Genomic DNA, 17618 nt, shown 5'->3' with positions numbered 1-17618 from the left:
TCTCGGCTCACTCCGGACTGGCGTTTTCCCGCAGTATGGCCGACAAGCCAGCTCGTGGCTTACCACGGGTTGGGTTGCCATGTACGATGGAGGCTTACAACCTCCCCATCTGCTCCCATGGAGTCCAATGTGGCAGATTTTGCTACTTGCCATTCTCTTGAAGCAGGAAAACTCAACCGTGCAGTCTATCGGCTCTCACGGCAGTCCACCCACCTGCAGGATGGCGACTCCACCCCGTGACGCAGCTAGTTGGAGTATATCGGTTGGCCAGCCACATCCGCCCGTCTTCCGATTCCTCTCATTGCCAGCTGCCTCTTTTCAGAGTAACGCCGGCACACAGCTGACCTCCGGGGCCCAAGTACGCCCTTCCCCAGCGAGCCTCCTTGCACAGACGCTGTGCAAGTCCAGGGAGGACGAGGAGTAGTCTGTTGGTTGCGCTACAAGGATGGCCCACCCGGACTCAGGTCTTAGTAACCCCTCCCTCGCGGCAGTCCCTCCCTGTAGGGCACGAAAGGTTGACACCCAGACCTCTCCGGCCTTTACAGGCCGTGATACAACTATCACTCGGTACCGAGCTCCCGTGACCAGGCAGGCTTACGCACTGAGATGAGGTCTATTTGCTGGCATTCGTCTCGCTAAGAAGAGAGGTCCCACAGAGATACACGATTGCAGTAATGCTTCCCTTCCTGCAGGAGAGTTTGAGCGCAGGCTGTCCCCTCGACACTCCAAGTATATGCCGCGGCTTCGCCGCATATCACATGCAGTAGATGGAGCAAAGTAGGTAAGCATTCTCTGGTCGTGAGGTTTCACAGAGGTGCCCAGAACGCACCCCATACCCTCTTGGGACCTTCCCGTCGCCTTCAGAGCCGTGGGACGCTCCTATTGAACCATGGGCCTCAGTCGAGCTAGCATTCCTGTCATTAAGACAGCGCTCCTGACTGCCTTGGCTTCCGTCAAGAGGGTAGGAAACCTACAAGTTTTCTCTGTCAAGAAACACCTCATACCCTCTTGGGACCCCCCGTCGCCTTTCAGGGCCACGGGTTGCTCCTTTGGAGCCTTGGGCCTCAGTCGAGCTAGAATTCCTGTCATTAAGACAGCACTCCTGACTGCCCTGGCTTCCTTTAAGAGGGTAAGATACCGACAAGCTGAGGTTCCTCAGTGGTGCTTAGAGCGCACCTCATACCTCTTGGACCCCCCCGTCGCCTTTCAGGGCCGCGGGTCGCTCCATTGGAGCCACTGGCCTCAGTCGAGCTAAAATTCCTGTCATTAAGACAGCACTCCTGACTGCCCTGGCTCCCATTAAAAGGGCCTACAAGCTTCTCTGCCAGCAAAGTGTGTCGAGAAATTTGGGCCCGGCGTCTTCCACGTTACCGTCGAGACCCCGGCCCGGTGCCCAAGGTTCCCACCACGCCTTTCCGCGATCAGGTGGTGAACCTGCAAGCTCTGCCTCGGAGGAGGCAGACCCAGCCTTGCGATGTTGTGTCGTTAAAAATGTGAAACTAATGAATCACTCGGCACTTCAGCCGCACCAAGCAGCTTCATCTGCCTCGGGATTCAGCAGAAAGGGAATGCTCCCCGAACTGAGGTTGGCTAACTGGGTGGTAGATGCCTTCTCCCTGTTATACTCAGGGACAGCCGTGATCCTTGGTTCATGGCACCTCACCAGCAGATGTAAAAACCAGAAGCTGCGGGCTGGGCGACACCCTACCTTCGCTTGGTTCTACAACCTTGCGTAGATGCCGTTCTCCCGTGTCCTAACATGAGGACTCACAGGCGAGCGGGAAGACCGGCTGGTGTCGGCTTGCTGCGCCATTCCCATGTGGATCCGTGCGCTATTTCCCAGAATGTTCCCTCCGGCGAACCCTGGGTCCTCCTGCCCCGCAGTCAGGGCTAGGCGCGGAGTAGTCCTGCACTGTGATCCTGCCTGGGTCTCCTTCGCCCCGCAGGTTGTGGCTTAGTTTTTTATTATTCCAGTGGAGGAGACCGCTGTTTCCCTCGTGTATCCCTAAAAACCTTTATGGATATATTGAATTATTCTCATTTCCACATGTAAAGATTTCATGTGCTCCGCCCCCCCAACCCATGCTTCAGTACAACTGGCATCCCTGGAAGGGCCCCCTTATTGGGCCTCAGGGCGTTGGGAAGGTTACGTTACACTTCGCCTCCCGGCGCGTATACTTGTCAGTACGTGAAGTTGTTGCGTAACGCGGTGTCAGGGTCGTGGCCTTTTCCATAGGGCTAGTTCCCATGTAACGTCGAAGTGATTCGACTGAAGGGGAACGTCTAGGTTACGAAGGTAACCCACGTTCCCTGAAGGAGGGAACGGAGACGTTACATTCCCCTGCCACGTCCTGACGTCGCGCTGACGCCGGCTCGACCGGCTCTTCAGCAAAAGCCTAACTGAGTGATGCGCGCGGCCATCTTATATACCCGTATGTACGGGGCGTGGCCGGCGCGCACGTCCACTCGCCAATTTGCAATTGGCCTTTTTATATAAGGCTCAGAGATGATCGGTCTCTCGGGCGAGATCCCATGTAACGTCTCCTTTCCCTCCTTCAGGGAACGTGGGTTACCTTCGTAACCTAGACGTTTTCATGTTGTCTGCATGCCTTGTTTTTTGTTGGAGCATGGTGTTTGGATCCCGGGACTCATATCTTGTTGAGTTTCTGTTTTGCGTCGGGGTTCGGACACTTCTTGTTGTCTTGTGTTGTTGTTCCACATTGCATGTACTGTGTACTGTTACGACCCGTGGCTCAAAGGGAAGCAACAAAAGAGGGACGCACGGAAACATAAGGTCAAATTGTAAAAGGCTTTATTCAACTTAAACATAACTCACTAAAAAAAAAAGAAAAGAAACAACGAAACATAATTATATTCCTGAATACATCAGAATCAGTGTGTAGCGCAAGGTGCCTGAGTGCAACATTGTAATGTACTGATGATGCAATGTAAAAGGTGCTGAAATTAACCAAACTCCAACCAAATACAACCCAAAGTCCAAAACCCAACTCCTGTTTGCCTCGACTATTGCTCTTTTAGAGGAGCACTTGGAGCGCAGCGGCAGGTGCATTCAATCTGCAGATTGCCGCAAGTAGAACTGCCAATCACATCTCACAGGCTCAATGACGGAAACCGTCACAGTACCATGCAGCTTGTTATTGGCTTGCTGCTTGCTTTCATGTCATGTTTTGTGTGAACATGCAGCTTATGAGTTTTCTCATTTTGTTCATGTTTTTGTTCAAGCACAAAGCTTGGGATAGTATTGCTGACCATGTGCTTGTGTTTTTTTTCTCTCCTGTGAGCACATGGCTTTTGTCTTGTTTGGTTTCTTGTTCCATGTGCTCTAAGGTCTATTGTCTTGACCCTGCCCATCTTGTTTCCTGATTATTAGTTCATTTGCCCCACCTGTGTTTACCTCATTGTCTACCTCCTTTTCTCTTTACTTATTCTCCTTTTGTTTGCAGTCCTGTGTTCATCAACAAATCTACCCTCATGGTTTCCTGTATTGCTCTACTTTGTCAAGTCTTGTCGGAGTTGTTGCTGACCTGTTTTTCTCCCACAGGGTAGTTTTTGTTTTATTTTGCTAAAAAAAGCCTAATTACTTCTGCATTGATTCCTTGCCTCATCCCCCGAACCCTGTCACATGGTTCAAAACAGTACCAGAAAAGGGATCTTGGTCTTGTAAAAATAGCAGAACTGTTTTGTTGCTAAATAGAACTCTTTTTATCAGTTGGAAATGCTATGAAGCTTGATGATGGTTTTACATGAATTAAGTATATTAATATAAATAATATTAGTATTAAAGGTACAATAGAATGCATTGATACAATATTTTAAATTGTTCTCTGATATCTACATAGAAGGCAAATGGCATAAGAAAGGGCAAAAATTATCCACAAACGGTTTTACACATCCATTTACAACCCTGTGATTTGTCCCTAGAATGAAATGGTCTGTTATTACCTTATTTGGAAGGTTCATGAATAATAATGATGAGCTTTGCTCTGATTGGTTGTTTCACAGAACGGCTCATTTCAGTATCTTACACAGCGAGAAGGAAACACATGGAAAATATATATTTAATTACGGAGCTTTAGCTGCTATTAATATACAGGGCATAGAAACTGCCTTTTTGAATGCACGATCATTTACTTTCGTTTTGAGATTTGTATTGAATGTGCTCTGTGTAACGCTGTACAGCTGCAGTACTTAGCGCATTTGACAAGTTTAGATGCCATCAGCAGTGATCAGGATCTGGAAATCATTCGCCATCAACCGCGCAGTTATCTTTCCTTACCCTGTTTATGTAGTAAGTGAAATTTTATGTACTGCAATGTAACAGGCTAGCGCTAGCAAGAAGCTAACCGTGTCCCTTTAGTGGCTCGCTTTGTTTTATTAGAACACATTATTTGTTTTCCGTACCTTTGTGAGTACAGACACCAACCCATCCCTGCACTTAACATCTCCTGCACAGTCTGGAACATAACATTTATTCCTTTTATTTTTTCACAGTAGCTTACTTGCAGAACTTCTGATGATTGGGCTATGCAAATGTAACTATTAATGATCATGACTCTTACGTAATAGTCAGTGTTACTGTTTTCAACAGTCTTTTGCAAACACTAGATTTATATAAGAAGGAGGAAATGATGGTGTTTGAGACTCACAGTATGTCATGTCCATGTACACACTGTTATAATTCAGCTATGCCAAGGTAAATCCAGTTTTCCATTCTAAGGCACCTTTAATAATATTACTTGTATGTATTCTAGTGAGATCTAATGAGGTGCTTTGACAGTTACAGATTTGAAAAGAAAAGGGTGTGAATAAAGAACCTTAAACTTTAACACAAAACACATTTCAGCAAATGGTTCTTCAGGATGTTGTGGTTCTAAATGGAACATTACTACATTTAAAGAACCTTTAAACCATCTTTTTTGAGAGTGAATAACTAAAATGACCCTAAGGTGAACAATCTTTCATCAGTTAAAATAAAATACTGACTGTGTGACAGAAGCACATATTAAATGTCTCTTAGTGTCTGAAAGCAGAGATTAAATGTCCAGCAGAGTTCAGGACCTACAGGCCTCAACACAAATTATGTTGGGCCAGTTAGATATTTTACATAAAAGATGTTTACATGTGGTCCACAAGACAAACAAACAAAAAAACAAAAAAAGCTGATTTATTTATTTATTTATTTTTTAAATAACCCCTTTCAAAAATATGGGAACTTAATAATGTGTATGTTTTCCTGGATTATCTGTTAATGTTTGTTCATGAGTCCCTTGTTTGTTCTGAAAAATCCTCCAGGTCCTGAAGATTCTTCAGTTTTCTAGCATCTTTTGCATATTTGAAACCTTTCCAGCAGTGACTATATGATTTTGAGATCTTTTCACTGATAAAAAAGGTTTAAACTTGATGCTCCAGAAGGAAACACAACGCATTAAGAACCAGGGGGTGAAAACTTGATTTTGAAGAAATTTTGAAGATCAAGATAAATTGTACTTAATCTGTCTTCTGTGAAACATGATATTATCTTCTGTTGTTTCTGAAGGGGCAGTTGTAAATGAGGGAAAAAATGATATTTCAACAAAATAAGAAAAATCTTCATCCTGTTCAAATGTTTTCACCCCCCAGCTCTTAATGTACCGTGTTTCCTTCTGGAGCTTCAGCTTCAGTGAATGTTTGAATGTCCACTGTATAGTGGTCCCGATCCCTCTCTCTAAAAAAATAAATAAATAAGATAAATGTATTTAGAAATGCAAAATGCAAAACACACAAAAGTAATTTTTCATTTAAGTTGATTCGAGTCATTAAGTTTTCTTACAAAGAATTTTTGGTAACAACATTAAATTACATGAACTAAGAATGAACATTACTTCTACAACATTTATTAATCTTAGTGTGAATTTCAGCATTTAATAATGCATCATTATAATCACAAGTTGTGTTTGTTAACATTAGTTTACTAACAGTGAATGACTGCATTTTTAATTAACAAACATTAACGAAGATAATAAATTGTGTAATAAATGTATTGCTCTTTGTTTGTGCATGTTAGTTAAATCATTAACCATGTGTTAACATATTACACAATAATGTAAACTTATCCTTTCTGATCTCTTCTGTAAATACCATAAAATTACACATCATATGATCAGAGCTTTAGACTTGTCAGGATGTCACCCCAGCCATCTACGATGAACGCACCCTCTGAAGAACCACCCACTCGTTCAGGATCACCTGACTACTGATTACACGCACCTGATTCCAATCACCACACCCCATAAATACCCACTACTCACCGTCTGGTCTACAGATCGCACTCCCTGCATATGCTGCATATCCCTGCATAACACCTACTGGCCACTACGAATATCTTGTCATGCCCTACGGTTTGTCCATCAGTCCCTCGGTCTTCCAAATGTTTAAGAACGAGGTGTTCCCTGAATTCCCGGAACCAGGCCGAACATCGCCAGCATATAACCCCTGTGTGCTCGTAATTGTGGACCGATTCTCCAAGGCGTGCAAATTGGTCCCTCTACGAGGCCTCCCCACGGCCATGGAGACCGCCGAGGCCCTCTTTCAATACGTATTCTGTCACTTTGGTCTCCCCGAGGAAATAGTGTCGGACCGGGGTCCACAATTCATCTCTCACGTTTGGAAGGCTTTTTTCAAATCACTTGGTGTATCTGTCAATCTCTCCTCAGGATACCATCCGCAAACCAACGGCCAGACTGAGCGGAAGATCCAGGAGCTTGGACGCTACCTCCGAGCCTACTGTTCGGAAGACCAACATAGCTGGAGCCGGTTCCTCCCATGGGCCGAGTATGCACAGAACTCTCTGCGCCAGAATACCACCGGTCTGACACCTTTCCAGTGCGTACTCTGTTTTCAGCCTCCGCTGTTTCCCTGGACGGAGGAACCCACTCATGTTCCAGCTGTTGACTACTGGTTTCGAGAGAGCGAGAGTGTGGGACTCGGCTCATCGTCACATCCAGAGAGCCATTCGACGACACAAGGACTTCGCCAATGCTCGCAGGAGAGCTACTCCATCGTACCATCCTGGGGATAAAGTCTGGCTCTCCACAAGAGACATCCGGCTAAGATTACCCTGTCGTAAGCTGAGTCCCCGCTATATATGTCCGTGCGAGATCCTGAGGCAGATCAACGAAGTAACATACCAGCTTCAGCTCCCACCCAGGTACAGAATTCACCCCACTTTCCACGTATCACTCCTTAAACCCTTCTTTCCCTCTGCCACAGAGTCCACCGGAGCTGAAGCTGGACCCCCTCCTCCTGAGATCCTGGATCAACCATCTATCTACACCGTGCGGGAGATCCTGGATTCCCGACGTCGAGGAGGGCGCCTGGAATATCTAATCGCCTGGGAGGGGTATGGACCGGCGGAGCGTTCCTGGGTGGCCAGAGACGACGTGTTCGATCCTCAACTCCTGGCCGACTTCCATCGTAACCACCCAGATCGTCCTGCCCCTCGCGGTCGTGGTCGTCCTCGGCTTCGGAGTAGGGCGTCGGGAGCCGCCCCTGGAGGAGGGGGTAATGTCAGGATGTCACCCCAGCCATCTACGATGAACACACCCTCTGAAGAACCACCCACTCGTTCCGGATCACCTGACTACTGATTACACGCACCTGATTCCAATCACCACACCCCATAAATACCCACTGCACACAGTTACTCACCGTCTGGTCTACAGATCGCACTCCCTGCATTTGCTGGTCATCCGGACTCTGTTTGTTTCCTCCTCTGCTCCTCCTGATCTCTTCACCTGTGCAAAAGGACTGTTCAGATAAGATTATTCACCGTTACAACCAACCTTATGACTGTTTGATACTTACCTGCTGTTTTAATAAACTCACCTCAATCTTCTATACACTTACCTCCGCCTCTGTATCCGTCTGTGTGTGTGACAAGACTCTGAAAAAGATAAGGTAAGGATACAGATAATGTCAGTTCAGTATAGGTTGTTAATGAAATGTGCAATTTTCCTGTTGCAAGTATGTCCTTTATTTCTATACAACACTTGTATTGTGTTAGCTTCATTAAGAAAGACACCGAACACTTGTATTGTATACGTTTTATTGAAAGTAGTTTATTAAGAAAGACACCGCACACTTGTATTGTATACGTTTTATTGAAAGTAGTTTATTAAGAAAGACACCACACACTTGTATTGTATATGTTTTATTGAAAGTAGTTTATTAAGAAAAACACCACACATTTGTATTGTATACGTTTTATTGAAAGCAGTTTATTAAGTAAAACACCATACTTGTTGTTTTAAAGCATTTATTAAGAAAAGGTTTATAACATGTACTAGCAAGAACATAGCTAGGAAACAAACAGCTTTGCTAAAAAGAATGACCAAGAGGAATTCAAATGTTACCGTCAAGTGTTCTGTAGAAGACGAGGCGTAGAGTGAAGAAGAGGAGAAGGATCCGGAGAAGAAAGAATGCGAAGATGTAGAGAGGTTATATAGGTACTTTCTTAGGGGATTTCCAAAGCTCATGGTATCTCAGGACATTGGAATGCACCTGCTGGGTATAAAAGACTGAAGTACGAAGAGGACATCAGATGCTGGTTCTGCAACAGCTTCTCCGGTGCCAGACGACCTCCATTGAAGTCTTCGAACGACTAAGATAGCAATTTATTTTCTTTTATATTTCTTTATTTTATATATTAGTATTTGTATGTAAAATATATAACCTATAGACAATAAAATTATACTTTATTATAACCAAGAAGCCTGCCTGCCAAAAGACTCTGATTGATAGACTTGAACTGAACAGACCACGGAGGAGTCTTCTGAAGCCTATGGTGTGAGTATGAAAATTACTTATACGATAGGGCAGATTCGACTATCTTTACCTAACCTGAGAATAAACAAAATAAGGTAGAAGGTGTAGGAAATTGAGCACCGCAAAACAAGGTCAATTACATTTTTATTTATTAACATTTGTTACTAACTACTAATTCAAAATGGTCCCCCTCAATATTCTTCTATGGGTTAGTTATTTTTTTTAAATAAACATAACAGCTTCATTTCGAGTTTTCAATAAGGGTGCCTGTAATTTATGTTGTAGAGCAAAGTCAAGCAAACCACATTATAAAAACCCATAAAGAGAATATATTTCGCAATCAATCTGGTCATTCATCAGTATTCATGTCTGTAATATTCAAACTACAACACTAGCTTGCCTGTCCTAGAGCAGCGGAAATGAGAAGAGCTTCAGTGATCATCTTACCAAGATTTGAGATCAAATTTTTACTGATTTTAAATGAAGGTCTTGTAGGAAATAAGAAAACATTTCAAAGATCCAGCATCTTACAAAGTGGCTTTTATTGACACAATATTTTAGTATTGTGAGTGTGTGTTTTAAATTCTTATAATGTATTTTTACAAGAACATAAGCGTTCATGAAACAAAACCACAAAATTGTACCAGTCATAATTAAAGTTGATTATATTCACTTTATAATTACAGACAATTCAAGGTTTAGTAACAATGAAAAGCATGCAGTATATCATCAAGCTAACTGATTAGCACTTTGCAGAATAATGTTAAAAATAGTAAAACATTAAAGACAGCTACCTGGTTTCCACAGTTACGTAAAGCACATTTCAGGTCACTTCTTATTCCAGTGCTGTTCAACACAAACACAGTCTCACACCAGAGATCCTTCTGATCCTCTCTTCTCTTCACAGCAGTGACATTAAACGTCTCATACGGAGGAATCAGCACCTCATCCTCATCAGGAAACTTAGAGTATTTTGTCAAATTTGCACCTTCACAAGTTTTAATCTCGAAACAAGATACATTTCCATAACCTTCTGTTACTGTACGATTAAGAGAGGAAGAAGCAAATTGGCCAAAACGAACAGTTGTGCTCAGAACATCCTTGGTAAATTCAACATTTGTACCTCGATACGTCGAAAAGCATTTACTTTGTGTTTTATTCAGAATCTGTATTGCGTCAGTTAATAAAAAGTGAAGTGAATACCATTCGTATGCATTGTTTTTGTATTTGTCTTTATCACTACGAACAGCATTATTAAAATCACGATATACCTTCAAATCTGAGTTGGTGTACACATAAATGGCAATCGAATGATTCCTTGTCAAGTTGTCTTCTGGTGCTTTAGCATTCACTTCACCTTCTTGCCAAGACTTTTTAAATTCAGGTAAGTTAGACATTTCCTTCTCTAGATATTTAGTCGACACCAGATTGGCCATTTCCTTTGTACAGCCGTCATAATTGTCATCCACTGAATTCAGTGCCATATCCAGTGGAAATATCTGTCCTGCAGCAGCTCTGTGATCCTACAGCAACATACAGTAATGATCAACCATCAGTATTCATGTCTGTAATATTTATACTAGAACACAAACTTACCTGTCCTAGAGCCGCTGAAATGAGGAGAAGAGCTTTGATGATCAGCGGCATCTTGATTTAATGCTGCTGACAGACAACAAGAAACAGAGTTTTACAGATAGTCGTCATAGTATAATACAGTTTTAACAGCTCAAGGTCACTTTACAATAAAGTAAAGACACATTAGTTAAGATAAAACAACAAGCAGAATGAAGTAAGCATACTGTATGCATCACATAAAGCTTTGATGTTGAAACTACTAGCAAATTCCTGTTTTAACTTCAGATTTACCTGGAAATGTTGGCTTGTTTTCGTTGTGTTCCAGGAGCAGTGAGTGATTAGAGATCGGTGAATGCAGTCGCTCACAGTCAGATGACAATCATTAAGCCAAGATATGAGGAAGCTGGCTTTTTTATGATGAGGTTATCATTTATTTATTACTGAAATCTAGTCTTTTTCATTTACAGCTAGCAAGCAATATAATTCAAGACTGAATGTAATGTATGAGATGAAGACTTAAGAAGAGACATTGTGTGGTTTTTGGCAGAGCTGTTGCTCGTTTCATCCATTTCGTAAAACTTGCTGTCAATAAAGCCAACAACAATAAAACAACTGCAAATGCCTGCAAATATGATGCATGTACAAAGATGTTTCACATAGTCCTAAGGCAAAGCAAGTGCCTTAAAAAAGCAAAAAAAAAAAAAAATTGTGCTGCATTGCGCTCAAAGGTATATTAATAATCAGCTTGCTATTGCTGGCAGTTAGTTAGGTACTCTGTAAAAAACAAACAAACAAAAAAAATTACAGAGAAAATGCATTATAACCTTATCTTTCCTAGTTTTGCATAAATTCACACTAAATTATATTTTAGTGATTATTTGTGATCATCAGTTATAATTGATTGTGTTACTGGTAAGTATATATATATATATATATATATATATATATACTGTATATGTGTGTGTGTGTGTGTGTGTGTGTGTGTGTGTGTGTATATATATATATATATATACGTACAGTCAAGACCGAAATTATTCATACTCCCGGCAAATTCTGACTTAAAGCAAGTTTTTTTTTTTTTTTTTTGACTGGAAATGACACAGGCTTCTCCCAAAAGATAATAAGACAATGTACAAGAGGCATCATTGTGGAGAAAAATATTTCTCAGCTTTTATTTACATTTGAACAAAAAGTGCCATGTCCAAAATTATTCAATCCCTTTGCAAACTGTCACAGTCTATGGGAAAATCCAAAGTTCTACACCATTCCAAATAGTCCAAGCTGTTCTAAAGCATTCTAATTACCCTAATTCACTGGGAACAGCTGTTTTAATCAACTCAACAGGTGAAAACAGAAGCTCTCTGCTGTTAGTTTGTGGACAGTCATGGCTAAGACAAAGGAGCTCACTGAGGACCTGCGGCTGCGCATTGTGGCTGCTCACAAGTCAGGAAAGGGCTATAAGACCATATCTAAATGTTTTGAAGGTACGGTGGCTATAGTGCAAAGTATTATTAAAAAACACAAGATGTTCAGCACTGTGAAAAATCTCAGAGGACGTGGTTGGAAGCCAAAAGTGACAACTGTGCTGGCCAGGAGGATAGTGAGAGAGGTAATAAAGAATCCAAGGATCACCACAAAGGCCATTTGTTCTTATGTTTTTACAGTACCCAAACAAAAAGTTTACACTATTCATAATTTGTATATGTTTACAACCATATACTCACTAATTGTTATTACTTTTATAGGAAGTCATCTCAATGTGTCCCAAATGACTTGAATTCACCCTATTTACACATCTTTTGCAAGGTGAAACTATTCTTCATTTCTAAATATGTATTAACATTTACTTATTCAGTACATTTTTGTGCATTGGACTTTTAGCTGCTGTACAAATGCTTGTGTAAAGGGTGGTTAGTTTAGCTAAATGCTTGCTAAAGACATATCACACATTGGAATATGGGTGCAAAACATGTTTTTATTGCTGTAACACTTATATTAGTATACTATTGTGCATCAAGCAGAATATTGAATCATACATTAACAGGAGAAAACATCTTTCAAGAAAACAGATTAAACCGTGTTCCTTTATAGTAATAAAATTTACCCTTGTACACTGCTGGCCAACCCTTAAACCTACCCATACCACCAAACCTGCCCATAACTTTATCTGTATCCCAACTCAATAGCAACAAAAATGTTGTGTATTAACAAAAGCTTTTAATGATTGCTAACATCCGATAAAGTTATATGTAGATTTGTAAAAAGTGCGTGATCATATGAATTGATAGTTTAATGACATTTGTAAGCATTTTAATTTGAATTAAATGTATGAATTATATATTACCTAATGATCTGTTAAGCATTATGTAATGTTTGTGTTAATGATTTATTAATGAAAGTAATTATAAAGTGTTACCACCATGGAAAACATGGCATATCAGTTAACTGGTTAGCAGATAAGCGTTTTGACAAATAATGCTACAATTAGTAAAATATTAAAAACATTGACACGGTTTCCGCTGTTAAAACAGTTCAGGTCACTTCTTTTTCCTGAGTTTTTCAACACATACACAGTCTCACACCAGAGATCTTTCTGACCCTTACTTGTCTTGACATCAGTGACCTCAAACTTCTCATATGGAGGAATCAGTACCTCTTTCTCAGTGTGAAAAGCAGAATATTTTGTTACATCAGCTCCTTCACAAGTGTAGATTTCAAAACAAGACTTAGATCCAAAACTGCGTGCTGTATAACGATTAAGAGAGGATGAAGCAAATAAGCCAAAACGAACTTTTTTGCCATTAACATCCTTATCAAACTCAACTTTAGTACCACGATAAGTTGAATAGCATTTATTTTGTGTTTTCTTCAGAATCTGTATCGCTTCTGTTAACAAAAAGTGAAGTGAATACCATTTGTATTTGTTGTCTTTGTATTTTTGCTTACCAGCATTAACATCCTTGTTGAAGTCTGTATATACTCTATTATCAGTGTACACATAAATGGCAATAGAGTGATTTTTTGTCAGGTTATCTTCTGGTTGTTTGGAACGGTGAAATCCATCTTTCCAAGCCTTTGTAAATGGTGAATTAGGATCAGACAATTCATTTTTTATATATACTGTCTGCACCAGACGTAGCATTTCCTTTGTGCAGCCGTTATATTGATCATCAACTGAATCGGGTGCCATATCCAAAGGATATATCATTGCTTCTTTAACAGCTCTGTGATCCTGCAGTGAGAGGAATCATAATGATCAATCATCAGTATTCATGTCTGTAATATTCATGCTAGAACACAAACTTACCTGTCCTAGAGCAGCTGAAATGAGAAGAAGAGCTTCAATGATCAGCAGCATCTTGATTCAGTCAAATCCCTCAGATGATCTAGTAGAAATAGTGAAGAGCAGATGCTGAAAGACATCCAGAAACACAACAGCATTTCAGAGCATCTGCATAGAAGTGCACAACAAAACTGCTCATCACAACTTCTTTCATAATACAGTTTTACATTCATATAATTGGTATTTGAAATTATCACTTAAAAATGTTATGTTCACTGATGGAACTGTTATATTAACTTTTTTATTTCACTCCCTCACTTACCAGAGAATATTGTTGTTGTTGTTCTCTTTTTTGTTATATTTCAGGAGTTCAGGAGCAATGACAAGAGAAGATCAAAAAGGCAGTCGCTTAGAGCCAGATGACAACAACTTTTCAAACTAGGAAAGGAGAAGTTGACTGTTTTATATGGCAAATAATGTGTGTGTTCTGGGACATCATGTGTGTAACCCAGATAGCAAGAATGTTTGGGCCAAATGTGGCTGATAGCTGTCACGTTTGACCTAGTTATGGCATGGCTGAGCACATATGGGCCAAACTTGTACCATATATGTTTTGGCATGGCTTTAGATTTGGAGGGAATTTTCATTTGGGTGACTTTTTGCATTAAGGTATATGGCCCAGATGACAGTACACAAACGAGAGCCATATATGGCTTGGCTTTGGCACATCCTGAAATATGTTAATTTATGGTTAACCTTTGGCTTTTACTTGGAAAAACACATATAAACTGCTATAGTCATGTGTGGCTGGTTTGTGGTAGTCCAAATGTCAGCCCATTCATTCATTCTTCCTGTATTACTATTGGTGGATTACTAAAAATTTGAAAATATGTCCGTTATTTCCCTCTCCGCTCCTGAGACTTTACAACAGCCTTTGCCCAGAGACACACTCTTATTCAGGTAAGTGCAGTTTTGGTGTTTTAAATGTTTTCTTGGGATGTAATGGTACGCTTATCCGTACAGAAAAAAAAGAGTGCTTAGGTATGTGTACTGAACAAACACAGTTTCTTTTTGACCACGATCATGTGCTGAATTCATATGCGTGAATAAAACTTCACTATCTATACCTCCTGTCCAGTATTCACGATAAGATTTGATTTAAAATTATGTCTATTATTTCAGAAAATGTAAACGATAAATGCCTTTTTGACGCTCTTTGATGTTGCGTGACAGACCGCTGTAAGTAACGTTACAAGCGGAGAGCGCATGCATGCGGTCATCCCTTTTCCTTTGTACTACAGGTCCTTTTCAAAAAATTTGCATATTGTGATAAAGTTCATTATTTTCTGTAATGTACTGATAAACATTAGACTTTCATATATTTTAGATTAATTACACACAACTGAAGTAGTTGAAGCCTTTTATTTGTTTTAATATTGATGATTTTGGCTCAAAAAAATTAGCATATCATGAAAAGGTTCTCTAAACGAGCTATTAACCTAATCTTCTGAATCAACTAATTAACTCTAAACACATGCAAAAGATTCCTGAGGCTTTTAAAAACTCCCAGCCTGGTTCATTTCTCAAAACCGCAATCATGGGTAAGACTGCCGACCTGACTGCTGTCCAGAAGGCCATCATTGACACCCTCAAGCAAGAGGGTAAGACACAGAAAGAAATTTCTGAACGAATAGGCTGTTCCCAGAGTGCTGTATCAAGGCACCTCAGTGGGAAGTCTGTGGGAAGGAAAAAGTGTGGCAGAAAATGCTGCACAACGAGAAGAGGTGAACGGACCCTGAGGAAGATTGTGGAGAAGGACCGATTCCAGACCTTGGGGGACCTGCGGAAGCAGTGGACTGAGTCTGGAGTAGAAACATCCAGAGCCACCGTGTACAGGCGCCAGGTCAAGCCACTTTTGAATCAGAAACAGCGGCAGAAGCGCCTGACCTGGGCTACAGAGAAGCAGCACTGGACTGTTGCTCAGTGGTCCAAAGTACTTTTTTCGGATGAAAGCTAATTTTGCATGTCATTCGGAAATCAAGGTGCCAGAGTCTGGAGGAAGACTGGGGAGAGGGAAAAGCCAAAATGCCTGAAGTCCAGTGTCAAGTACCCACAGTCAGTGATGGTCTGGGGTGCCATGTCAGCTGCTGGTGTTGGTCAATATCAATAATCAATATCAATATCAATAATAATTTTATTCCGGTCCTCACAAACAAATTTTCACAAGATAAATACAAAAAAAAAAAAAAATACATAGTTGCCGAAAAAGGTGTAGGCAGAAGCGTTGCTTATTAAGCCTAGCCTTTATACATCATTAACTGAATGGGCAAAGTTAATTAACACAAAATAAACAATATGACAAAAAACATTTCCCAAAATATACAAACATTAATCACATTTTTTTCTTTTCTTTTATTCCTTCGTTTTTCCCCTTTATCTTTCATTTAACAATACAACCACAATTTATTTTTACGAAATCATATAACTTTTTATCACCTTATTTTTATACATTTTCTTAAATTGGCAAGGTGAGTTACATACTTTTAATTCCTTATCACATTTATTCCATAGATTTACCCCTATAACAGATAAACACCTACTTTTTGCGTTAGTTCTTGCCCTCACTTTTTTAAACATATACAATCCTCTTAAATTATACTGACTTTCTCTTATTTTGAACAGCCTCTGAATACAATTTGGAAGTAAATTATGATATGCTTTGTACATTAACTGTAAAGTATATAAAGAAACTAAATCTACAAATTTTAATGCATGTAAATTGATAAACAGTTTATTAGTTGGTTCAATGGTCCACTGTGTTTTATCGAGGGCAGGGTCAATGCAGCTAGCTATCAGGAGATTTTGGAGCACTTCATGCTTCCATCTGCTGAAAAGCTTTATGGAGATGAAGATTTCATTTTTCAGCAGGACCTGGCACCTGCTCACAGTGCCAAAACCACTGGTAAATGGTTTACTGACCATGGTACTACTGTGCTCAATTGGCCTGCCAACTCTCCTGACCTGAACCCCATAGAGAATCTGTGGGATATTGTGAAGAGAAAGTTGCGAGACGCAAGACCCAACACTCTGGATGAGCTTAAGGCCGCTATCGAAGCATCCTGGGCCTCCGTAACACCTCAGCAGTGCCACAGGCTGATTGCCTTCATGCCACGCCGCATTGAAGCAGTCATTTCTGCAAAAGGATTCCCGACCAAGTATTGAGTGCATAACTGAACATAATTATTTGAAGGTTGACTTTTTTTGTATTAAAAACACTTTTCTTTTATTGGTCGGATGAAATATGCAAATTTTTGGAGATAGGAATTTGGGGTTTTCATGAGCTGTATGCCAAAATCATCAATATTAAAACAATAAAAGGCATGAACTACTTCATTTGTGTGTTAATGAATCTAAAATATATGAAAGTCTAATGTTTATCAGTACATTACAGAAAATAATGAACTTCACAATATGCAATTTTTTTTAAAAGGACCTGTAGTTATAACGTGTTTTAAAAACTAACAAACCTCTCTTGTCTAACGTTATCTCATTTAGTTTTGCTACCGTGGAAAGTGCTAATAAAACAGGATTATCTTTACCTCCAGCTAGCACACGTTATGGCTCGTTTTGATATTCAAATAATATCTAATACTAATTATGATATGCTAATAATCTTTTTTCTCTCCTTTTCTGACAGACTGTGAAAGAAAGGCTGGTGAGACTTACCAAAAGTATCCATTATTGTACATTTATTTACTCATTTGACATTTACACCACACTTTGTTATTGTCATGATCGGGGCTGTGGGTCTTCCCTCAGCCTCTCGAGGTCGCTGTTCCCCTTGCACTGCACTCCCCTGATCGTTCACGTCTGTCTTGCCATTTGCACTGATTTCACTCACAGCTGTTCACTATCTGGACTATAAGAACTCTCACTT

The 17618-nt window shown here is 40.4% G+C and overlaps 3 protein-coding genes across 5 annotated transcripts in view; 1 reads left to right on the top strand and 2 right to left on the bottom strand.

The window, feature by feature from the left end:
* Positions 1-17618, top strand: part of LOC141332094 (cytochrome P450 2K1-like) — a 393810-nt gene that overhangs the window by 307223 nt on the left and 68969 nt on the right. The gene's annotated exons all lie outside the window — the stretch shown is intronic.
* LOC141343818 (ecto-ADP-ribosyltransferase 5-like) lies at positions 9344-10761 on the bottom strand. 2 transcript variants are annotated; one of them, XM_073848487.1, is made up of 3 exons: positions 10690-10761; positions 10420-10485; positions 9344-10346 (listed from the first exon to the last, which is right to left on the bottom strand). In XM_073848487.1, the coding sequence occupies exons 2-3, from the start codon at positions 10468-10470 to the stop codon at positions 9558-9560; spliced, it is 840 nt and encodes a 279-aa protein (XP_073704588.1). In that variant the 5' UTR covers positions 10471-10485; positions 10690-10761; the 3' UTR covers positions 9344-9557. The 2 variants fall into 2 exon arrangements, with proteins under 2 accessions (XP_073704588.1, XP_073704580.1); XM_073848479.1 differs by having other exon boundaries at positions 10420-10482; positions 10690-10759.
* LOC141343805 (ecto-ADP-ribosyltransferase 4-like) lies at positions 12368-14101 on the bottom strand. Of its 2 annotated transcripts, none has more exons than XM_073848459.1 (3): positions 14004-14101; positions 13706-13810; positions 12368-13630 (listed from the first exon to the last, which is right to left on the bottom strand). In XM_073848459.1, the coding sequence occupies exons 2-3, from the start codon at positions 13754-13756 to the stop codon at positions 12848-12850; spliced, it is 834 nt and encodes a 277-aa protein (XP_073704560.1). In that variant the 5' UTR covers positions 13757-13810; positions 14004-14101; the 3' UTR covers positions 12368-12847. The 2 variants fall into 2 exon arrangements, with proteins under 2 accessions (XP_073704560.1, XP_073704569.1); XM_073848468.1 differs by having other exon boundaries at positions 13706-13784.

The sequence above is a fragment of the Garra rufa genome, chromosome 1 (genome assembly GCF_049309525.1).
Source record: "Garra rufa chromosome 1, GarRuf1.0, whole genome shotgun sequence".
In the NCBI taxonomy this organism is placed as follows: domain Eukaryota; kingdom Metazoa; phylum Chordata; class Actinopteri; order Cypriniformes; family Cyprinidae; genus Garra; species Garra rufa.
The sequence above is the reverse complement of the archived record's forward strand: the minus strand, read 5'-3'. Positions and strand labels throughout refer to the sequence as shown.